At 41.9% G+C, this 25,712-nt stretch overlaps 1 protein-coding gene across 1 annotated transcript in view; it reads left to right on the top strand.

Moving 5' to 3' along the window:
- Nucleotides 1-3,534: 3,534 nt before the first annotated feature.
- The window catches only part of LOC106085509 (tryptophan--tRNA ligase, mitochondrial), a 33,039-nt gene continuing 10,861 nt past the window's right edge, over nt 3,535-25,712 (top strand). Inside the window, exons 1-4 of the mRNA XM_013249787.2 lie at nt 3,535-3,602; nt 3,700-3,861; nt 3,924-4,085; nt 5,504-5,766. Of these exons, the coding sequence (XP_013105241.2) occupies nt 3,724-3,861; nt 3,924-4,085; nt 5,504-5,766 (563 nt within the window). The 5' untranslated portion in view covers nt 3,535-3,602; nt 3,700-3,723. The remainder of the gene's footprint in view (nt 3,603-3,699; nt 3,862-3,923; nt 4,086-5,503; nt 5,767-25,712) is intronic.

Genomic DNA, 25,712 nt, shown 5'->3' with positions numbered 1-25,712 from the left:
GAAAAAGATAACGATGTCTGTAAACGAGGAATTAGAGAATAGCATAATCGTTAGTGTCGACAAGTTAAACTAAACGATTTTCGTTATAAGTTACAGAATTGAGGTACTGAAAGCTGCATGTTCACTAGGAAGAAGAAGGTGACCAATCTAAAGCTAGACGGCAGAGGTGACCTGGGGGATACACTGAGGATCCATGGACTGACATCTGTTTCCGACTGCCTGATTGTAACACAGTCCTGCAGGCTAAAATTCGTCTAATCGTGAAATGTGTGTGGTGGTGTGGTATTAACGCGAGGATGTCGAGTGTGAACATCTTTACAGACAATAAACTCACCATCATGGAAATAACAACCAGTACCGCAATTCTGTTACTTATAACGAACATCTTTTATTTAAATATGTCGACAAGAACGATTGTTATTTTTTAATTTCTCGTAAACAGAAATCGTTATCCATTTTTTCTTTCTGGCAACTCTACCCAAAAAAACGAGAAACACAAAGAGGAATCGACAAAAATAATAAACAACTCTTCTCTTAGCCTGAAATTCTTCTTTTATTACTTTAAAAGCATCACAAATCTAAATCAAATGTATACAATTATCTAGGAAAAGTGCTATCAATACCATTTTATTCGTATAAAATTCTTGCGGCCATTATTTTTTTTTCATATTAAAAACACACGCCACCACGCTTATTAATTGATTATACACACACATATCCGAAATGTTTTAAGAAAAAAACCAGAGAAAAATGCTCTAAATCAATCGTACATATTAATCTTCATTTATTTCGTAAAAGTAAACACCAAACAATTGTCCGTCGTTTAATTAACGAATTTCTATTCGTTAGCGAAAACATCTGATTCCACTACTGTAGTGGAATTTAGTAAAGTGTTCTAACGAAAATCGTTGAATTAAGAAGCGATAACCGAAAAGTTAACGAAGTTGGTATTTAGTAGCAACTTTTAACGATAATCGACATCGTTTAAAATCAGCTGTTTTCTCTAACGAATAGAAATTCGTTAACTAAACGACGGTCAATTATTTGGTGTTTACCATAACGAATCAATTAAAGGTGGTTTCATTTGTATAATCACAAATCATATGGTGCAATCCGCCATTTTGCCATCAAGGTGATCGACGGTTTGCTAACACAAACAAAGAAAGAAGATGACAACAAAGATAATGCAAACAATATGACATCTTAATACTGTCAAACCTGGTCGGCTGTTAACAGCTGTTCGCGTGAAACCACCTTGTTAAACCCGCCTTGGGTGTTTCTTTTAACGAAATATATAAAGAAAATTACTTACAATGGCTTTAGGGCATTTTTCTCTCGTTTTTTCTTAAAACTGCTCGGATTTGTGTGTGTACCATCAATTCAAAAACGTGGTAGCGTGTGTTTCTTAATATGAAAAAATTGTCCGCAAAAGTGGTGTTGATAGCACTTTTTCTAAATAATTGTGTACACTTTATTTAGATATGTGATGCTTTAAAATAAATAAAGGAAGAATTTCAGGCTATGAGAAGAATTATTTTTTGTTTTTGTCGATGGTTCTTTGTGTTTTTCGTTTTTTCGGAAAGAGTTGCCGGAGTGAAAAACATAGCAAATGATTTCTGTTAACGAGGAATTAGAGAATTACATAATCGTTAGTGTAAAGGATTTTGTGCCCCCTGACCAACACTTGCAGCTTGCACAGTTGTCACGGATACAATGTGCTACGCAAGGATCGCTCAATGAAGGGAGGTGCGGGATTGGCCTTCGTGACACACCATTCCGTGCAGGCCAGAATCTACTGGATCTAGGGGACTTTATGCGCATCACATTTCATAGCTCTACACATTTCATGACTCTACTATGTAACAACCAGCGCCAGTCTGTTCAGCTTTGTGACACGCAGTGGAATAATATTCACATCTCTCAGAACGCCGCCCTCGAACTGCGACGGGCTATCTCCTCAGTTCTCTGGTGGACCACCTCCATCAGGAGACAAAGATCCTACGAAGACATAATTACATGCTGTCTAAGCAAAACCTTTTGGACTGTTATCGCAGAGACTATCCAAATTATCACCTTATGGATAGATATCCACCACCCAGAAGCCTTAAGGTAGATCTACATGATCTAGAGTGTGAGGTTCAACGCTTCAAGAGTGAAAGTCTAGATCAAGCGGGTTTAGACAATATTCATGCAAATACGGTAGCAGATGCGATAAATTGCTACCGGCTGAATGTGGTCTTTGAAGAACGACCGCCTCCCATTGCACCTGAAGAAATTGACCTCCCACGGCAAACCAGAGTAGTTCTGGCTCAATTACGTTCCGGCAGATGCAGCAGCCTCAACTCCTACAGAGCAAGGATTGATGCCGACGTGCAAGTTATGTCCCGATTGTGACCAGGGACCACACGATATACGTTACCTGTTTAACTGCCCTCCAGTTTCTAAACAGAAATCTGGAAGGATTGTTCTACGAAAAAATGTTCTGGGATATGTGTGGTACACCAATTGAAAGGTGTTGATCTTCCCCTTTAATTTGGTATACGCACTTTTTTGAAGTCCATTTATGACTTCCACACCCGATTTAGTGTCCTGCCCTCCAGTATCAAAACAAAAATCTGGAAGATTTGTTCAACAAAAAACAGTTCTGGGGTACATGTAAATTGGTATATGTACTTTTTCGAACGAAATCCGTTCCTGGCCTCCAGGCTGGAAGTAGATGACTCAGAGTTGAATTTTCTGGCGACCGAAGGTAAAAACGGTTGATAATTTCCGTACTTTTTGATGTTTTTTACTCTGTGTCACTCAGCGATTTAAAAATTTTTTGTGTTATCGAAAGTTAGCGACGTCGCTAACTTCACGCAAGTCAATTTCTTTATGATATTATAAAATTTTGTAAATGCTGATTTTGTAAGAGCTATAGAAAAGTTAAAAAAAAATACACACCATTCAGATGAATGCATGAAATCTTTAGTTGAATTTCATGCAAATGTGGACCATGACTGCGCCTCAAATGGTCCATCCGTTTAGTCCAATTTTGGCATACTCTTTCCAACATTTCGGCCGTTATCCCACGAATAAATGCTTCAATGTTGTCTTCGAATGGGACAACTGAAGCGGGCTTTTCTGTGTAGACATGAGCTTTTACATAGCCGCACAAAATATAGTCTTAAGGCCGGTCTTAATCGCCGGTCCCGAACGTGAAAAAAAATGTTCACCGCACTTGCCTCTCAATAAGTCAAACACTGAAATTGCAATACTTCATCAGTCGGGTTCTTTACTGAACACTGATCAATGCTGTTATCTTTGTTGTGTGTTGCTGTTTGACTTTTGTTTGTATTTTGGCGAAGAATAGAGTCTCTCGGATTTCGTAATAATTTAATAGGTATTTTTGCTGCGAATGAAGTCAGTACTAGGGTTAAAAAAAAACACCCCTATCGTGGCCATAGTTAAATGAACAAACTTTTACGTTACGTGCTTACGTTTTTAATTTTCGCTACTCATACATCTGGCTACATTTCAAACAGCTGTTATATGTTTTTGATTTTATCCAATGCCTTGGTTGTTGTTGCATGCGGCAAGCAAACTAGTATTTGAAGCTTGAGGTATTTTCCCTTTGAAGTGACGCAAGTTATCAAATAACTTTTGCTTATCAAAAAAAGCCATATATATATATTTTATAACATATATCATACATTATAGCCCAAACATCATTTTAATCAAATTATGAGGCGATTATCTTTGCAAAAGATGACATTAGCAAGAAAAGTATCTGCTATGATTTTGCGAAGACATTTGATGACATCCCAAGTCTCAAAATCGAGCACAAAAGAAGCAATGCAGAGCAAACAAGATGATAAAGAGGTATTTGCCATATGAAATATGTATTAATGGCTTGATTTTATTAAACTTTGCTAATCTTTCAGAATCAAAAATACCCTAGGAAAATCTTTTCAGGTATACAACCCACTGGTCAACTGCATTTAGGAAATTACTTGGGAGCGCTACAAAAGTGGACTGAAATGCAAAATAGTGGTGATGATGTATGTTACTGCATTGTGGACATGCATTCAATAACCATACCTCAAGTGAGTTGATAAACAAATCAAAGTTAAAGAAGAAGATTGCAGATTTATGGCGTGTTTCCGAACGAGACCTGTGGTACATGTCTGGCAAGCCCTCGCAAATGTCACCAGCATTAGACAATCACCCTTGCTGTTTATGTTCTCGACAGAAGTGGAAACAAGGTCTTTAGGTTGACACAAACAATTTTTGAAAAGTAAACCTCACGTTAGAGGCCACCGTGGCGCAAAGGTTAGCATGTCCGCCTATGACGCCGAACGCCTGGGTTTTAAATTCTGGCGTGAACATCAGAAAATGTTCATCGGTAGTTTTCCCTTACTCATGTTGGCAACTCTTACCATGTTAAATCTTCTCTACCAAGTGGTGTCGCTATAAAGGCCCCCTCCCTTTGAGTCTAAACTTTAATCGGACCCCAAGTAAACTCCCAGAGGTTGGCATATCTCTATAACGCAGGCGAAAACATAAAAAATGTCAGCTGTTGTTGCCTATCACGGCGGGTGCCCCGGCAGCGTACGGATTGCCAGGGTGGTGGTCGTGGGTTCGACCACCACCAGAGGTCCTGGTCTGTGGCTACACTACTACCTAACCAAATCCTAGCTAAGATGGGAATATCTGTGAGGTATTCAGACAAGTAAAATGTCTCTAAAATGTGGTGTCGCTCGACTGAACGACTTTTGAACCCGGCCATAAAAAGGCGGTCCCTTACCATGGAGCTTAAAAAAATATTTGGACAGCATTCATTGATATCAGGGAAGTATCTCCGCTGCTCATTAAAAGTTGGAAATTCAAATTTGTCTGTAACAGTCGGTGCAATTTTAAGATTAAACTTAATGTCCTGAATTTGATGCTTATCAATAAGCCTGAGCAACTTTTGAGTCTTAATGACGCCGTTGGCGCTGAACGCAAGGGTTCGAATCCTGCCGATAAAATCGGAAAATTTTTCTGCGGTGGCGTAAAACGCCATTTCTCCGCAAAGTGGTTTTGCTCTTTGGCACGACGTTTGGAATCGGCTACAAAATAGGAATTCCCTTTTGCGTGGGCTTGAACTTGAACCGGTCTCACTGGTATGTGAGAAATTTGCCCTCTGTTTGTTCTGTTAGAGACTGATTGGTAAATTTGAATATGAATACAATAAATGACATGTCAAAAGAGAATTGTTAAATCTAATATATAAAAAAGGAATAGAGAACACAGTGTTGCAATCAAAGTAATGGTTGTGACTACTTCGTACTTTCCACATAAGATGGAACGTTCGGAACAACTCCCAAGTATATAAAAGCTATCGTGTTCATTTCATTGGCAATGTATTCCTTTATGCCAAATTCACATCTTGTGTATTGGCCCATATTTAGATATCCATAGCAGCCATGCCATAATTTGTTTCCTTTTTTTTTAACTATATTTGTTTTTATTTTCATTTCAGAATCCAGCCTTGCTGCGTGAAAATATTTTTGAAATGGCTGCTACCATGTTTGCTTGCGGTCTAAATCCTGAAAAATCCACAATTTATGTGCAGTCTACTGTGAAAGAACATGCTGAACTTGGTTGGATTTTAAATTGCATGTGTACCATGGCACGTTTGGGTCATTTGCCTCAATTCAAAGAGAAATCACGAAATCTTAAAGATATTCCACTTGGCCTATATGTATATCCAGTGCTGCAGGCAGCCGATATAATGCTATTTAAGTAAGTTATAACTGTCATTGTAGTTCGAAGTATATAGTAGGGGTGACCGAACAACAAGTCGGGGCACAATACCCACAACAACAACTTATAAACGTTATCAATTGCTTCAACATTCCGGTCGATGACAGAACATCAGCTCATTCATATGGCTGTCATGACTGAACTTGATGTACTGTTTTTGCAGCCTACATGTCTACAATGTTACCAGGGGAGTCTTTTCTTGTTGAAGCTTGGACGTAGTTTTCTCGGAAAACTATCTCTGGTCTGGGGGTATACGGATGAGTCTAAATTTACATTGTATAGACGCACTGAGGCAGGAGTTTTAATTTTTTTGGAATCGGGTAACATTCTTCTGGACTGCTATAGCGTCTTTCAGGGCTTGTCTTTTGAGATCCTGATTGCACTGGAGATAAAGTCTTTGCGGGAACTGGATTGGATCGCTTATAAACGCAGATCATACTACCGAATCAGCAAGCCATTCCCTGTGCGAGCTTCTTGGTAGCGTATACGCTTTTAACGACGACAGCGCGAACGATAGGCGGCAAAGGACCATTGGTCGATTATTTCGCGACCCTGCACGGGGCGAGTATGAGCACCACACAGGCTTGAACTTTGAGTTTAATCTTTATGGTGTTCATCAGAGAACGGTTTGAATGTCATTTTGATTGCCCCTGAATCCATTTATAGAAATAATGCATATTGCCCTCACCACACATCATTTCAAAACAACAGCATTCAACACTATTCATAGAAAGAGAATATGATAAAAGCCGTGCATTGCATTGTCTGTCTTTTGTTTATCTCACTTAACATAATCTTAAAGGCAGCGGATGGTGTGAATCATTTAAGAGTTGATTGAATAAAGGGAATATTTTTAAATACTTCGTTAATTTCTGTTATACCCACCACCATAGAATGAGGAAAGGAGAATACCCACCACCATAGAAAGAGGAAAGAAGAGAATGGCAAAAGAATTTTGGACCTAAGTGTCTGGGGAGCCGTCCTGCATCCAAAAGAAACGCATCCAAACGAAAATATAGGCCACTGTGAGATTTAAATAAAAGGGATTTGGGAACGAGTTCGTAAATTTGTTTGTTCAGTATAGAGGTTACATATTTTTTTGATATCGAAAAGGGGGTGGACCCTCCCCCTTACTCCAAAAGAAACACCAAAAATAGAAATGGGCCGGTGGGGACAATATGAAACTCAAATGAAAGGTATTTGGGATCATTTGATAACAAAATTCGGTCCAAGTACTAAGTGGTTGCCATGACCACAAAACCCCCTCAAAATGTTGGACGATCATGACAATATGGGACTAAAGTCAAAGCTATTCAAGAGTAGATTACGAATGCGGTCTGGAAGGAGCAATAGGCTATATAATTTCTTGATCTCTCCTCCTTACCACAAATGCACCGACCAAAAATAAAATTGAACCGATAGGACTTAAATGAAAGGTATTTTGGAGTAGAGTACGAATATGGTGTAAAAAAAGGGTCCAAGTATCTAAGGAGCCGTCCCCACCCTAAGCCCCCTTTTAAACAGCTATATTGGCCGATAATGGCAATAAGGGTTTCAGATGAAAGTTATTGGTAAGTAGAATACGCAAGATCACGAAACTGATATCTATCTTCAGGACCATGTGTCTGGGTGGCCGCCTCATCCCAAAAAACCCCGTACGTCTGACATATTTATCGATCTTGGCAATATGGGGCTCAAAGGAAAGGCAAATTTGGTATCTAATTCTGGTGTCACGAGTGTGGGAGCTCGCCCCCCACCCCATATTGCCATGTTTGGTAAGCATGTCCTGTTTGAGGGTGTGGATAATATGAACCCCATATTATAGCGGTAAAAAATATCCCATTCAGGGGGTGGTCGGCTTTTACGGTGGGTCAACTTATAAAGTCTATTGCTCCTTCCACATCAACTTTCACAATCTCTGAAAATTTCAGATTGTGTAGGTTTGTATGCTAGGTTCGCGCTCTACTTCAATAATATATATCACTTGATCCCCACATTGTCATGATTGGTCAGTTAACCTATGTGGGATAGTTTTAGGAGTTAGAGCGCCATATATTCATATTCGTAATGTACTTTCAAATATCTTGGATTTGTACTCAATATATGCTGTGTTTTATTTTAGTACTGGGTAGACAAGACGTGCAGGGCAAAAATAAAAAGCAAAACATGTTTCCAGTACAAGTCCGTTTGTTTGTCATGAGATGGTAATGCCATTTGCCAACCTATCAAAACATTACAAGGAAAAGAGTGGAACTATTTCTAAAATTTATGACTAAAATTTGCAAAAACTGTGTGGCCAAAAACATGTGCACGCATTTGCATAAATAATTAGTTTTAATTTTGTTGTACCATTCACTTTAGAGGTATTTCTGCAAGCGGCCACACTTATTTGTGAGAAACTTGTCATGGCAATCCTGCCAACAGATGTTCTGCATAAGCCTGCACTGCACTATATAGTACTGAAATAAAACACAGCTATAGTCATCAGTTAATATTTCGATTTGGTGACAGGTTTAGGGGGTTGAGGCGGCCCTCCATTTCTTGGACCTCAGTTTTAAATTTACTCCCTAATACCTTTAATTTGAGTCGCACATTGACAAAATACCTATTTGGAGCGGTTTTTGGCTTGGGCCGGTCCCCCAGATACTTGAACCCAATTTTTAATATGGTATGGTATAATCTGATCCAACTTTAATGAAATTTTGCACACCAAATAAAACGTCTCGCCCTAAATTGTGTAAAGATCGGACCAAGTTGTGGCTACTACAGCCTTAAAAGGCCATATCAGATGAAATATATATATGGGAGCTATATCTAAATCTGATCCAACTTTAATGAAATTTTCCACACCTATTGGGACGTCAAACCAAACGTCTCGTGCTAAATTTTGTAAAAATAGGACAACAGCCCTAAAAGGCCATATCGGATAAAAGGTCCTCTTCCTTACCACCATTCAAAAAACGCCAGATCTCAGAGATGGGTGCACCGATTTAAGCAAAATTTTGTATTCCACCTTTTGTACCCCAAAAACACCAAATTAGTTTAAATTTTTGGGGTCAAATATCCTGGGGGACGCCCCATCCCAAATCCCACCCAAAGAGACATGCCTACCGATTGAGACAATATGGGTATCAAATGGATGGCATTTGAGAGTAGAATACGAACTTAGCAGTGTGGGGGGGTCCCCACCCCCATAAACACTACCCAACATTTTTACCGCTTTGAGCAATATGGGTATCAAGTGAAAGGTATTTAAAAGTAGAGTACCCATTCCACAAAACCCCCCAATAGGGGGTGTCTCGATTGGAACAATATGGGACTCAAATGAAAGCTTTTTTGGAGTTAAATACGTATATGGTTTTTAAAATTGGGTCCAAGTACCGAGGAGGCCGCCCCAAGAGTAGCGTCCAAAATAAAATAGTGGTTCGGGAAAATATAGGACTCCAATGAAAGGTATCGGAATTAGAGTATTAATATGATATTTAAAATTGGATCAAAATATCTAGGAAGCCGCCCAAGCCCAAAATCGCACAAAATCAAAGTGGACCGATCAGGAAAATATAGAACTCAAAGATATTCGAGAGAAGAGTACGAATATGATTATCGTTTATTAAAAATTTGGAGAAATTACCAAAGGGGCCGTCCCAAAACCATTCCAAGTGGGCATATTAGACGTTCATGATAATATGGGACTTAAATATGTTATTAAAAATGTGGTTCAAGTGATAGGAGAATGCTTACCCTTAATATACCTCCCAAAATGTGAATATTTGTCAATCATGGCTATATGGGGTTCAATAATAGGTATTTGGTAGTAGATAAACAAATTGTACTGAGGAGATACATATTGTAGTAGTAAGCAGAGCAGGCCGGGTTAAGCTAGTGCATTATAAAATCGAATGGTAGCAATCTGTCCTGAGGCCACCGTAGATTAGCATCTCCGCCGTTGACGCTGAACGCCTGGGTTCGAATCCTTGCGAGAACATCAGAAAAATATTTTCAGCGGTGGTTATTCCCTCTTAATGCTGGCGACATTTATGATGTATTTTGCAATGCAAAAACTTCTCCACAAAGAGGTGTCGCTCTGCGGCATGCCGTTCGGACTAGGCTACAAAAAAGAGCTCCTTATCATTGAGCTTAAACTTGAATCGGAAAGCACTTTGTGATATGTGAGAAGTTTGCCTCTGTTCCTTAATGGAATGATCATGAGCAAATTTGCATTTTTGTAGCAATCTGTTTCTGGTATTCATTATTTTGTGATAGGCCGGCTAGCACCGGCTCTTACTTAAATACTGAGTGCCAATTATCAAGTGGCATGTTATGCAACGGATGAGCACACCCATGTATGCAACGATGAATTTTTCAATAAAATGGGAGTTGACGAGTGAACGAGCTTGAGAACGGTTGTACGGAGCAACGCCGTCTTGAACGAATTAGTATTTTTCATTCATATTAAATAAGTATCATTTTTATTGCTAAATTACAAAACTCAACGTCATTGCATTCATCTGAGCTGTTTAAATAGTCCAGAAGTATTCGATCACTTGACATTTTTCTCAGAAGTGGCATACGAAGCCAATTAGCCACTAAGGAAAAACAACGATTTGTGCTTAGGATACTACGCAGTAACAGATGATATACGAGAAAGAGTTTCACGTTTGGAGAACTTTATGAATGTAAGACGTACTATGATACGACGATATGGACAAGAACCAAAAACAACAAAAAAACAAAACGCGTCAGAACGAAATGTATGCAGTATGTATTTGCCCGGCATATGGCCGAGCATACCAAACGTGGTATACGACAACGATGCTGTTACTATTCGACCTGATTCACGCACGCCGTCCAAATTTATTCATCGCCACCAAGGGTCCAAACAACGAATCTAAAGAGTGTCCATGCGTTAACGACATCATATCCGGTTCAACGACAACAGCATGCAACGACAAGTATTGCCCCAACAACGTCTGTGATTGGTCAACAGGTTTGCAGCGCTTCTGGTACGTTGAGCCAGTCGTTAGTGACACATTTGCAAATGCTACCTACCAACAACGAATTTTACAAAGAGTTGTGTTAACGTTAACTCGACGATGACTTCGATACCACGAGATTTACCAACATCGATAACTTCGAATTTTGATCACCAACCGATTCAATCGATTTACCGCCAACCACCGATTATTACGATTTACAATCCACCACCGATATTTACGTCAAGGGTTTTTGCAACACCACAACGCAATATGTTTGTGCAACAAATATCTCCACCAGTAATGTTACAAAGCAGCCCCTACGGACATGTTACAGAAATTATTAAACTCCTGCCAGAATTTAACCTTTATTGAAGAATCCGTAAATTCAACCCAATTGTTAATCGAGTGAAGCTGTTGAAAAACGCTGTACAACAAAAGTTGCAGGGACCGCCAAAATACTGGGTGGATTCACCCCAGGAAGTATTTTTGTCTCGGCCTCAGTTTGTTAATAGTTTTTTTTATCGAATTTTCCCCACAACGAGAACGCTACACATGTACACATTTGAATGTCCCGCTTGACACGACGTCTTCCAGAGTCGCCTCAGGAGTATTATTGTCGAATGTGTGCTATGGGAAATAAGGGTAATTTGTCTGAGTCCGCAATTGTCAGCAACATTGTAAATGGAATCAATGATTCTGGGCTGAAGCAAAAGATATCAAACGATTACCTAACTTGCAACAGTTTGCTTCGCGACATCAACGCATACTGCAGCTATAACCAGGTAGGAAGTGTTTTGACCCCAATTCAGTCCAAGTCGAAAAGAATCAACGACGAGAACGTGGTGGTTGTGGGAAACGAAAAGGTTACGAATACGAAACAATTTAAATGTTTTAATTGTGGAAAGCAAGGCCACTACGTTTTTAATTGCACGGAGCCACAACGAAAAGGGAGATGTACGACATGCAATATAACGACCCATCAATCACCTGACCGCAAATGTGAATAAACGTCGACCACAAATATAAAAAAAATCGCGAAAGGGCCAAACGAGTAACTTCGAAAACACGTAAAAATCAACGACATCGATTGTGAAGCACTCATTGACTCTGGTATAAAAGATAAAAAGATAAAGTCATGCGATAAATTGTAGAAAACGAAATGCTACAAAGAATAATTGACGAAACCCGAGATTGCTTCTCTGAATTAGGTAAGTGCAATGTAGTGAGAATGGAGATTGAAGTTTCGACCAATCAGTCGATTCATGTAAAAACGTACAGAATGGCATTTGCCAAACGCTCGAATGTTAACGCAATTGTAAGGGAACTACTCGAAAGTGACATTATAAGAAAATCTACGTCTCCGTACTGCGCTGGTCGAAAAGAGGACGACTATAGGCCCCTCAACGAAATTACTATGCGCAGCTTGCGGGTAATCGATATTTTAACAAACTTGATCTTCGTATGGGCTATTACAGTTTGCTATTACAGTTTGAAAAAGTTCACAGCTTTTGTGACTTCAGATGGTCACTCCCCCCGGCCGATACGGGATGACTATGAGCACCACACGGGCTGGTACTTTAGGCTCCGACTTGTGTGGTGGGCGCGTCCACAGGTTGCGGATGGTGGAAAGCTCCGTTTTTATGCGGAGTGGCTGCAAATGCGGCCGCGGGCAGTCAGCGATTCTCGAGAGGAGAGTCATAGCTCTCAATTAAATACTGAGTGCCAATGATACTCGAGATGACAAGGCGAGTTATTGGCGCCTTCAAATAACCAATGGCCAACATCAGCGTCTGTTCCCAGGTTAGGGGGGTGAGCGTCGGATCTTAGAGCAAGCGCACAACGAGGGATACGTGTGCAATCCCTCAAAACCCATGTGGCTGGGGCGCTGGGCCAGTAACCAGCCCCCGGAAAACTGATAACTACTATGAGAACAAGGAATAGTACAAACTGATCCCCCCAATGTTGACGACCATGGTTTGCGGATCTGCACCTGGAATGTCCGCACTCTTTATAGAGAAGGTGCAGTATACGTGCTGGCGGATGTATTAGAGAAGTACGAGGCAGATATAACCGCCTTACAGGAAGTGTGATGGACTGGGAATGGCGTCACTACGACACCAAACGGTGACAAACTATACTTCAGCTGCCATAATACGAGGCATGAATTTGGCTGTGGATTAGTGGTTAGTCGGAGACTGAAACACCTTGTCTCCAGCTTTACTCCGGTGGATGAGAGGCTAGCCACAATCCGCATAAAAGCCAAATTCTTCAACATCAGCCTTATTTGTGCCCATGGGCCGACGGAAGACAAAGACGAGCAGACCAAGGATATTTTCTACGAGCGCCTAAAGAGAGAATATGACCCCTGCCCCGCCCATGATATTAAAATCATTCTGGGAGATTTTAATGCAAAAATAGGGAAGAAAGACATTTTTGGTCCAACAGTCGGAAAGTTTAGCCTCCACGAGATAACGTCCAGTAATGGGTTGAGGGTGATAGTTTTCCCCGCGGCAAAAAACATGGTAGTTAGTAGCACCAGATTTCAACATAAAAATATTCACAAAGCCACATGGCTGTCACTCGATCAAAACACGAGAAACCAAATTGATCACATTGTGATAGATGGAAGGCATTCATCTTGCGTGTTAGATGTACGTTCGATCCGTGGAGCGAATATAGATTCTGATCATTACCTCGTTGCAGCAAAAGTTCGCACCCGTTTGAACATGGCGTTGAAAGTACGATCTGACACTGCACGGAAGCTGGACATTGAAAAGCCGCAAACACAACAAATGGCAGCGGCATACTCCACTCGACTGACCCAACTGCTTGATGAAAGCACTCCTTGTTCCGATGATATAATGGTGCAGTGGCAAACTATTGCCCACTCCATGGAAAATGCCGCGAAATCCGTACTTGGGTACCGGAAGCTTCCTCCAAGAAACCCATGGTACGACCAAGAGTGTGGAGATACTACTGAAGCCAAGAATGAAATGGAAAGACGTGAGTGTGAGCGAATTGAGATGTATAGGAGTCTGAATGAAGTCCGGAAATTCTACCAAAGAATTAAACATCAAACCGATGGTTTTGGTGCAGGCACATCCTCCTGCAGAGACAAAGAAGGAAATCTGTTAACTGGCACAGAAAATATGCTAAAGATATGGAAAGAACATTTTACCCAACTGCTAGTGTCCGATGTTGGCGGCGAAGAGGATACCACAGAACCAATCCCTGATGATGGTATAGCATGTTTACCTCCTAGTCAGAATGAGGTCCAAGTAGCAGTGACCCGACTAAAGAACAACAAGGCGGCAGGAGCCGACGGGTTACCCGCTGAACTATTTAAGACCGGAGGCGACACGCTGATAAGGCGTATGCATCAGCTAATCTGCGCAATCTGGCTAGAAGAACGCATACCCGATGATTGGAACCTCAGCATACTATGTCCCGTACACAAGAAAGGAGACAAGACCGAATGTGCCAACTACAGAGGAATAAGTCTCCTCCCCATCGCATACAAGATACTCTCGAGCGTACTGTGTGAAAGATTAAACCTAGTGAAAGATTAGACCTGGTAAATCCACCCTAGGCCAGATATTCACACTGCGCCAAATCCTGGAAAAGACCTGAGAAGGGCAAATCTACACCTACCATCTACCTACCATCGTGTGATCTCTTTAATATCCTGCTGTAGAAGATTATACGAGATGCAGATGTGAATAGATATGTCACACTTATCACAAGAGAACACATGCTACTCACCTATGCCGACGACATCGGTATCATAGGTCGGTCACCGGAAGTAGTAACTGCAGCCTTTGAAAGAATTGAAAGAGAGTCAGTGAAAATGGGTCTGACAGTAAATGGAGATAAGACGAAATGGATGGTTCAGCTCCCAAAAAGCCTTGCACAACCGAGCAGATAAAGAAAATGGAGAAAGTTGGGAACTACAACTTTGAGACAGTCAGTAACGTTATCTACCTCGGCAACGCCGTAACCGAAACGAATGACACCAGTTTTGAGATAAAGCGAAGAATAATACTGGCAAACAGATGCTACTTTGGACTAAGTAAGCAGTTTAGAAACAAGGCCACCTCTCGACAGACGAAGATTACACTATACAAGACACTGATACTACCCGTGCTGTTATATGGTTCTGAAGCATGGGTACTTGTGAAAGCAGATGAGGCAGTGCTAGGAGTATTTGAGAGAAAGATTCTTCGTAAAATATATGGACCAGTTTGCGTTAACGGAGAATATAGGCGACGTATGAACCACGAGCTGTATGACGACGATAGCATAGTTACACGCATCAAAATACAACGGCTACGTTGGCTGGGTCATGTTGTCAGAATGGATGAAGAAGCTCCAGCAAAGAAATCTTTTAAAGGCAAACACGGTGGTACACGCAAACGAGGAAGCCCAAAAGCCCGATGGAGAGATAAAGTTTTTGGAGACAACTCGAAACTTGGTGTCAGAGATTTTAGAATGATCGCAGAAGATCGAGGCGCTTGGAACGCTATTCTACGTTCGGTTAGTGGAACAAATATCCTGTCATAGCAAATTAAAGTAAAGTAAAGTAAGATGGTCACTACGAGTTTAATAGAATGCCGTTCGGTTTGGTGAACGCACCATCTGTTTTCCAAACAACGGTGAACCGTGTAGCGGAGCTAATGAACGTTTGTGAAGCATAAGCTTATCTGGATGACATAATAATTCCCAGTAAGACAGTCGAGGAAGGACTAGACCGATTTCACCGCGATGGCCGATCATCTGTTTGTATATATTGAAATGAATTTTTCGTGCAATTCAAGAGTTTGCCTAAACGACGATTCGAGCAAAAAAGAAGTATTTTGATGTGTAGATAGATTCGTTGGAAGTAAATACCAAAATATGTCTATATAGACGAGTATAGATCAAAAAGATTGCCTTTCGTTCGCCTGAGACTGTTTTTCGACATCGACAAAAAGGCTATTAATGCCTAAACAAATAATAAATAAATAAAACGTATTAAACAACGAATAAGTATTTTTCATTTTTATTAAATGTCTCATTTTTATTGCTAGATTACAATATTCAACGTCTTTGCATTCATCTGAGCTGTTTAAATAGTCCAAAAGTGTTCAATCAATTGACACTATTGTCATTGTAGGATAGTCCGAGTGAGATAAGGTTTCGCAAAAATAATAAAACGTTGATTCCAATAATATTTCAATATAGCGAATGGCTTTTATTTAAGATTACGTTAGTAACACTAAACTACTTCAATTTCACAATGACCAAGCAAACGTGTCCATTACTCGACTCTCTGCGCAGAACTCTCTTCCTCTTCTTTTCAGCGGTTGTTTTCAAATATGACAGCATAGCGTTGTACAAACACAGTGTTGCCTAAATCGTACTTGACAGCTCGGCCAATCCTGACTTAAAGCTGTCCTCAGCTTCGTCATCGTCAATGTCCAGTTCGGGGGCGTTCTGGAACCAACGCTTCCTTTTATCCGAGCTGAAGACTGAACAAACTTCCGTTAACTTATCTCCATGCCCGGGATATCTTCGACAATATAGCGGTCGTTCTTAAGTACGCGAGAAATAACATATGGACCACGATACTTCGACTCCAACTTCTTAGAATCTCCCGTTGCCTGTGGTTCGTACTCCAGTACAATAAGATCACCTTCGTATATAGTTGGCGATTGGTACTTTTCATCAAATCGTTTCTTCCATTTGAATCTCTCCTTCTCAATATGGACTATAGCAAGCCTTCGTTTGTCTTCCATTGGTATATCGGGTTCAGCCGGCAAATCATCCTGAATTGCGGCGACGATACGGTTTCGCAATACATCAATCGTCTTATAAACAAAAATTAATTCGTTGGGGCTGAGTCTGGTAGTAGCGTTTCGTTGAAAATTCACTGCTCATTGTAGATTGTGGAAATCTACATCCCAATCCTTTGGTTCGTTCTCAGCAGTTCGTAGATATGAAAGGATAACCTGATTGGCGCGTTCCTCCTCCCAATTAGCCCTCAGTGTCCGTACAGCTGTCGTACATCGTTGTGGTTACAATAATCCTCTAAGTTCTTGGAAGTAAAGAGGGTATCGCGATCTGAGATATGCATCGGGGTAAACCGAATGCATCGGGGTAAAGCGAAATAACTTGATAGCTCGTTTAGAAGTTGATTACAGGTACCGTTTTCGTACTCTTCACTGCCTTGACTATGATGTACATCGTGAACGCATCGGAAATAGCCAATATGTGTGTACATCCTCGTTTACTTTTGACGAAAGGCCTTAGATGATCAATGTGAATTTGCCCAAAATGGCAGAGGTTCAAATCACCAGAATGAAACTCCCATTCGGGCTTACCTCCTTTCGCTTTATAGTAGCAACATTCGGTACAAGAAGCAATATATTCCCGTACACATTACCGCATTCTTCCAGACTTTTCCAAACCAAAATGTCCGACGTCATCATGACACAACTTGAAAATTCGCCAACGTATTGTCCTCGGGGTGACGAATTTTGGTCCATTTTGTGCTCTTTTGGTAAAGACGTAGACAATAATCATCCTTGAATTGCTTAACCTGATCAGATTTCACGATAAACGCCTATTATAGTGTTAAGCTTTCAATCTTGGAGTTGCATACTCAATAGCCAACCATCGTCCACAGCCTTGATATTCATTACGAAATCTGCAGCTTCGGATTCCTTTGGCGGTTCGTCTGGCGAGCGACTGATTGCGTATTCGCAAAGGTACTCCAGTAACTTCATAGACCATCGTGCAACACTTTGGTATCAGTTGTTTATTCGTTTTCGTTCTAGTTATGGCGGGGTAATCAGTTACGAGACCAATCTTTTTCCAGGAAGATAAATTTGAATTAGTTCTAACGTCTCCACAACGGTGAGAACTTCGAGCTCGTAGTTGTGGTCCATTCAAATTTCAAAAGATTTTCCTTTTTCGTCAATTCGGTTAGGGGCCGTGATATTAGGAAATAATTTTCCTCAAATTTTCTAAAATATCCGGTTAATCCTAAGAAGCAGTATACTTCCGTGACGTTTCCTGATCGTTTGAAATCTTTACAGCGTTCGCCTTGGCTTCTCCAGGTTCAATGCCAAATTTGGTGATTTTGTGGCCAAGATACGAAATCTTGTCGGCCAAGAAAATACATTTCTCCATACGTAACGTGAGACCACTTTTCTCCAAAATCTTTAAAATTCGTTCCAAACGTTCAATACCTTCCTCAAGAGTCTTACTCGAGATGATGATGTCGTCTAGATATATTAAAACTTCCCCACGATTCATCATCTCAACAATAATATTCATCAGAGTATGAAATGCTGCTGGGGCATTTACATGTCCAAATGGCATTCTATTTAATTCGTAGTGCCCATCGTTGGTTACAAATGCCTTGCATTTTCGTGAGTCTGTCCGACCTCAATTTGGTGATACCCCATTTGTAGGTCTAACTTCATAAAGTAGCAATTTCCTGATAGACGAGCGAACTGTTCATCCATAATCGGCATCGGACATGGTATCTTACTGATGCTACGATTCAACTGTCGGTAATCAAAACACATAGTGTGTTCACCTTTCTTTTTCTGCACTAACACGATACCAGAAGCATAAGTCCATCAATTTCTTTGCTATTTCTGCCACAATAGGTCGTTTGACATATGGTATCCGATAGGGTTTCATGCATGCGGGTATGTTACTCGTTAGCGTAAACTTTCCTAATTCGGCAACGTTCTCAGCAAAACATTTTCGATGTTTGCTTATCGTTGATTTCAATTTGTCGGTGTCGTCGAGTGTTAAACATTCATCTGTGCGCAGTGACTCGATTTCCTGCAGTCGACATTCATCGCCTGCACACATCTCGGCCTTCGACTACCAATAATTCGGCGACAAACTCTGTGTCGTCTATCGATAATTTCGTCATCACTTTCTCAACACATTTATTGTATATTCGTCGCCAGTGGATCCTTTAAGCACGGCGTCGCACTCCATACTTGTGTTGACCTTCAATGCAAATGTTTTTCTTTTAAGATTACGATCGTTGCTGCTGTCAATTAAAGCTTCCGTGTCCAATTTGTTTATTTGAACGTCTTTGCATAACATGTCGGGTTGTTTTGCAGTTTGTTGGCCTGTTTTACAATCATCGGTATGGTGTGCCGTTCTATTACGCTTTGCACATCTTTCTCTCCTTTGAGGCTCTAGGCACTTGTTGGAATAGTGTCCGTATTCGGAACAATTGAAACACTTCAGCTTGCTTACAACGTTGGACGTTGTTTGCACTGCCTACAGCTGCTTACTTCATTATAGTTGTAGTAAACGTTTATATCTCTCAAAAGCTGCAACGTGCAACGTTTAATATTCGTTGGATATCTTTCTTTTCAAGTCCGGGTCGTTTATACCATTCACAAAGTGTCGTGCAATAGTACGATTCGGCAAATTGCCTTTTCTTCCCATTGCGTACATTCTGAAATAGTACTCCTGTGGAGCTTCGTTAGGACGGTGTGTGTGGTTTGAGGCATCTTAATGTGAATTTCTGCTGTGTTTTCGAAATGAGCAATATCTGAAAGACATCAGCAAATTGTGACCATGTTAAAACTACTCGCTGTAGCGAATCGACCCAATAATTTGCAGGTCCCTGCTTGTTCTGTTGAAGGGCAAATTCTAATAGCAGAGCTATAATATCCTTGACGTGTACATAAGGGTTGTTTTGCACAAAAGCATTCGTGGTATTTATTTGACGTGGTGATTGAAAATTCGTGGCAAATATTGGTGGTTGCGTCCATTGCGTCGTTGGTACACAATCCGGCCCATAAAACTTTGGTCGTTGTCGGAATATTTCCATATTCAGTCGCCTTTGTATAGCCTTGCCGCATGTCACCTATCCCACATCTGAGATGTCACAGGAAAGTCCAAATGGAATAAGGCTTCGCACAAATAATAAAACGTTGATTCCAATATAACTTCAATACATTGAATGGCTTTGAGAGCACAGCGTTGCACAAACGCATCGTACTTGATACTTATTGAAAGTTTTAAACAACCAATGCCCATAACGTTACCGCGACGATCGAACTCGCTAACTATTGAACTTGACAAGGATCGCTATCTACACATACAATAATGTGGCTACTACAACAACAACATTAGTTCGCGCACCAAGACGTCACTTATAAAGGGTCTGAGGAACAACTATCTCAGTCTGCTGGCGATCACAGGGAGAGGCCGACTGCAGAGTGTGTGATGATGAGGAAAAGTTTCTGGCGGGGGATGACAATGAGCCCTACACGGGTTGGAACTCCGAGCTCCGATTTGTCTGCAACTCCAGTCGCGGACAATCAGCGGTCAACTCCATGGCAGCCGGTTGTACGTACTGGATTGACCCGACGGAGTCTTTCAACGGAAAGGGCTGCCGCCGCAGTATAAAACTCACAGCTTAAATAAACACAACAATCGGCTGCCACCGGCTCTTGCTTAAATACTGAGTGCCTGCGATACTCGACATGACGGGGCGAGTTATTGGCGCCTTTAAATAACCAAAGGCCATAAAGTTCTCGTGACGATCGGTCCAATGGACCAGAACGAGCTTGCTCCCCTCTGCAGCTTAAGGACGAGTTAGAGATATTCGAGTAACTTTACCGCCACTGCCCTGCAATTTCGAGAAGACACAATTTTTCCTTGGTCCTCCTGACTTCCTACTCTTGTTTTTTGTGTTTGTTTTCTATTTCTATCGTTTGTGCTGATTTGCACCTAACGTGAGGTGGACGAGGAAGTCGATTCTGAACACTATTAAGGACAGAAAGATGACCATTAGGACTATAACAAAGAGGACGTTGAGGTCACGGACAGTCGGAATGTAAGAAGAAGATTAACTCCTCTGAGAATGGCATGATCAGCATCGTTTGGGTGCCTGGCCATAGTGGAGTAAAAGGAATGAAAGGGCAGAAATGGTAAATGCTACACTGAAACAGCCGGAAGAACGACGAAAATCTTATGGGGAGATCCCAATCGTGAGCAGACAAGGCTAATACTGAAAGGAAGTAAGAGGGAGATCAAATATTAGGATATTTGTTTCCTGATGAAGGTGGTCTACGTGAGAACTGAGGCGACAGCCCGTCGCAGTTCGAAGGGTGGAATTGTGATAGATCTGAATATTATTCCACTGCGTGTTACAGAGCTGACGGGACCACACTGGCGCAGCATTACTTACCACAGATCGGCAAATTGCTTTGTACGTGGTCAACAAGGTTTCTTTGTCAGCACCCCAAGTGCTGCCGGCAAGTGACTTCAGGACCTCGCTCCTACTTTGACTTTATCGCAAATTGTTGTGGCATGTGAGGAGAATTTGTAAGAGCTGTCAAAGTTGACACCAAGTATTTTGGGACACTTGATGGTCGGAATTGTCACTCCGTCGACCATCACTTTCAGTCCCTTACGCACATCATGCGTGTATGTAGTGAACAATGTGGATGAGGATTTGGTGGCAAATATATTCAAACTTCTTGCAGCGAAATAAGATGCAAGTTCGTTAAGGTAGATGTTAAACCTATCGCAGATGTCATCAATGGGTTGGGGGCCTGATGCAATGATCGTACAATCGTCTGCATGATACGATCTCTATGCCGTCTGGAGGGGTGGAATGGAGCATAGGAATAGAGGTTAAACAGTGCCGGACATATCACCCCGCCTTGGGGAACTCCCTGTTTCACTCCACGGTGTTTCGATTTCTTATCCTTAAATTCCACAAATGACTGGCGACCACACAGATAATTCACTACCCAGCGTTTCAGGTCAGGCTGTTGGGACGTATTGGTGATGTTCTCAAAGAGTTTGGCATGGCTGACCGTGTCGAATACCTTCGATAGGTCCAGTGCCACGAGTACCATCCTATCACGTGGCCTGGGCTGATTGAAGCCACGGCAGTTGTTGTGCTATGCAGTCTTCGAAATCCATTCTGATGCTTGGCGAATGGAAATTTTTCAACCAGGCTCGGGAGGAGTAGTGCCTCAAGCGTCTTGGAGAGTAGGGAGATCGTTCTGTACGATTCCCCCTTACTCGGATACCTTCCACCTTCCAGACATCGGGTACTTAATATAAGAGTGTTCAAAGACAGGTTTGAGGTCAGTCGTAAGGTACTCGACTCCAGGTTGATCCAGATTTTTCAACATCAGTATAGAGATTGCATCAGGGTCCAACGCCTTGGATGACTTGGCGCAACGGATGACATTCGTAACTTCGTCGACGGTAAATTGTGATGGCTGTTTTTCGGCTCGGAGACCATGGGTATTAATTCGCCCATGCCACTATGGACATACACCTAAGCCAGTAATCGCTCTCTAACTTAAAAGTAACCTCGAAAAAGAAAAGTTTAACTTAGGTTACAAAATCCTTAATTGTTTTCCATACCACTCCCCTAAGTTGGTTCATGTCTGGTATAGTGCCCCCATCTATGTGCCTGTGTCTTTTAGCCGCGAAAGCCGGGAAATGACATAGGAAATGCTCCAATTGCTCACCATGCGCCCTACACATGCGCCCCACACATGCGCCCTACACATGCTATCGCTTGCCACGCCGATTTTGGATAGCAACCTCGTTGTCCTATGTGTCCTGTTATGACACCAAAAGCTATACTGACCTCCTTCTTACGTCCTTTCAGTAAAAGCCTCGTCCTCTTACAATCAGTGTTACATGCTTGGTGCGAATGATCCTTAACCTCTCACCCATAAGAAGAGAGACTTCCTTAATTGGGCTGCGCTAGATTCGGAAACGGCACAGTAGTCAGTTAACAGGCTGAGGTCACCTATATGTTAGGTTAGGTAAGGTTTAAGGTGCCATCAGACTCACTTAGACGTTTTCCTCCATTGTGCTACCGTTGAACCATCCAGATCGCTTTTAAAAGCCCAATAACTTACTTGTTCACATCCGCTAAATGAATGAGAACCTAAAGTGGAACTGCTTCTAACTGCTAGTACTAGTCTCTTCTTCTTCGATATCCTCACAGCTTCTGCAAAAGTCGTTGCTGGCAACCTTCAGTTTGTCAGCATGTTTTCCGATTAGACAGTGACATGTCATGGCGGACACAATGACTGAGACGTCTGTTCTAGCCAATGACAGCAAAGCAGTAGACCTCTTCAAGTCTAGATTAGGAATGCTCACAGCCTCCTCTTTGTGACCATCTATCATTCGCTGTCCTTCGGGTCTGGTCCTGAAAACTTAGCTTACATGTCGCTAGGGGCATACCACAGATTCCAGTATCCCTGGAAAGTGTAGGGTAGTTCCTAATCCCGCAAGCTCATCCGCTTTACAATTCCCTGGGATATCTCTGTTGCTCGGCACCCAGAACAGGTGAATTTTGAACTTTTCAGCCATCTCGTTGAGAGATCTGCGACAGTGGAGGGCAGTTTTTGTGTTCAGAAATACGTTCTCCTGGGATTTAATGGCTGCCTGGTTGTCTGAAAAGATATTTATGCCAATCGTCGTAATGACATTATATCTTAGCCATTCTACCACTACCTTAATTGCAAGGATCTCTGCTTGATACACACTGCAAAGCTCACCTGGTCGTTTAGTTTGGAACCATCCGTATAGAAGTCTATGTAACTTCTGTTATCAGCAATATCGTAGTTCTAATCGGTTCTATCAGGAATAGTGGTACGGTAATTTTTATCAAAAGCGGCTCAGGTAGGACGTAATCAATACTGCCTGGAACATCGGATATTGTATCAAAGATAACACAGTGTCCGTAGCCGCCATATTACCAATGAGAAAATTCCCTTAACCTCAAGGCAGTGGTCGTTGCACTTTGCTGTAACACGTAGAGCTTCCTGAAGTATATATCTTAGAGTGGTGGCAAACTTTTCCCTAACCGCAATTGCCACGTCATCAGCATACGTGACCACTTTACGACTTTTTCTACTAGAGACAAGAATATATTGTTTATGGCTAAATTCAAAGTAGAGGAGACAGTACACCTCCTTGACGTGTTTCTCTGCTGACCCATCTTAGATATTTTTCTATCAATTTCTCATGAGTCTTGAGCAGAAAGGATGACTAATAGGACGAAAATCCATGGCAGCCGGTTGTACGTACCGGATTGACCCGATGAAGTCCTTCATCGGCAAGGGCTGCCGCCTCAGTGTACAACACATTGCTACAACAACAACAACGAAAATCTTTCGCCTTCGTGTGGTAGGGTTTTCCTGCTTTCAGAACGAAAATGACCTTCGTGTGCCTCCATCCCACAGGTATATATGGCATTCAAGAGATATACAAGCAAAGTATATCTCCCTAAGCCAGGGAACCAGTCTATCAGACACAGCTTGTAACTCAAACGGTGATACATCATCAGGGCCTACCGAATCGTGTGCCATATATAGGCAAGCCAGCCAGTAATGAGACTTGTTTATTTCAAGGCTGGCTACTACTAAATCTTCAGTGCTTAGCGACGAAAGAAGAAAACATTTAGACTACTCTTTGCAAGAATACAGGCTCTGTGTCTCCCATTCCCCTTACCCTTGAGTTCCCCGAACCATTCCTCCACACACCCATGGTTCCTGGATAAGAACCACGTCAAATCCCCTACAATCAGGAGGACCTTTAGTGCCGCCGAAGTGGCCTTAAAATGGTGGAGATTTATCTGTAGAAACCGGACCACAGTCAGTAATCAGAACTTCCACCACTGATGTGTTTGCCTCCTCTTCTGATTCCACCAGGAGTTCCTCCTCACAAGATTCGTTAGATCTTGTCATGATGAGCTTCCGTACGCATCCAGGGGCAGGTGAGAAAGCAGTGGACAGGACACTGGACACTTGCGGTGTGGACGATTTCGCCTTAGATACTTCACTAGCTGCTGCTGTCGAAGTACTCTCTGAGTTCCGTGCGTCCCCGCTGGCGCACACTTTGAGCCCAGTCCAACTTTGTGACCCATCATCACAGGGCTTCTCGGATCCCGTTTCGATGCCATCCCCTCCTGTCTCAATTGTGGCAGGGGGATTTTCGGGCAATTAGTCGGTATCGGCCTCGATACCAGCCTGCATCGTCACAAACTGGAGGAGACCCAGGAAATTCCGCAAGGACATCGAAGTATACTGATAACAGTCCATTGACTATCCCACTCCAATTATTCTTAGTTATGCAGCCCTGTTCTTTTCCCTTGTCGACAACTGTCTTCACCAAACTGTCCCGACATTAGCAAAGGTTCTTGGACCCATCTTACTATTGTTCGCCCTAGTTCTTTTAGGGATGGGATGCACTCCATATGAAAGAGTGCGGAGTGAAATAACAATACGTCCGCTCCACTCAACGGTTTAAACAAGAATCCACCTATAGGTTACTCCATCCCCAAAAGAACTAAGGCGAACGATAATAATATGGGTCCAAGAACCTGTGCTAATGGCGCTGGGGACAGCTTGGTGATGGTAGTTGTGGACAAGGGAGGAACAATTGCAGTGGGATATGGGCTGTTATCTTTATACTCCAACGTCCTTGCGGAATTGCCTGAACTTTCTCCAGTTTGCCTGATATCGGCGACAATACAAATTAATTACTTTCGGGGATCAACGCTCAATTGAGATGTATCATTGCCCCTAATAATGGTTGGCGAGAGATGGCCGGGCGCAGCACTGTATTTAGTCAAAAAGGAAGATGAACCTTCTCGACCAATGTCACACGCTTGGATACCAAGGATTCCCTCTGATCCTGAATCCATATTTGGCAGACTAAGGGACTGTAACCTTAATCTTTCAACCATCGACTGGAAGATTGGTAGATTGGATGAAGCTAATGGCGATCGGAGACATGCAGTATTCGTACTAAACTCTGGCAATCTCGCCGACCTCAACCAGTCGTATCCTACGGATTCAACAAGTTGAAGCTGAATGTCTATAGAGCCGGTGGGGGTGGGTAATCAGGAAACGAATCAGCAATTGATGCTGAACATTTGTCTGA

Source organism: Stomoxys calcitrans, chromosome 1 (assembly GCF_963082655.1).
Source record: "Stomoxys calcitrans chromosome 1, idStoCalc2.1, whole genome shotgun sequence".
NCBI lineage: Eukaryota > Metazoa > Arthropoda > Insecta > Diptera > Muscidae > Stomoxys > Stomoxys calcitrans.
Note: the sequence above shows the minus strand (reverse complement) of the source record. Positions and strands in the feature narration are given on the sequence as shown.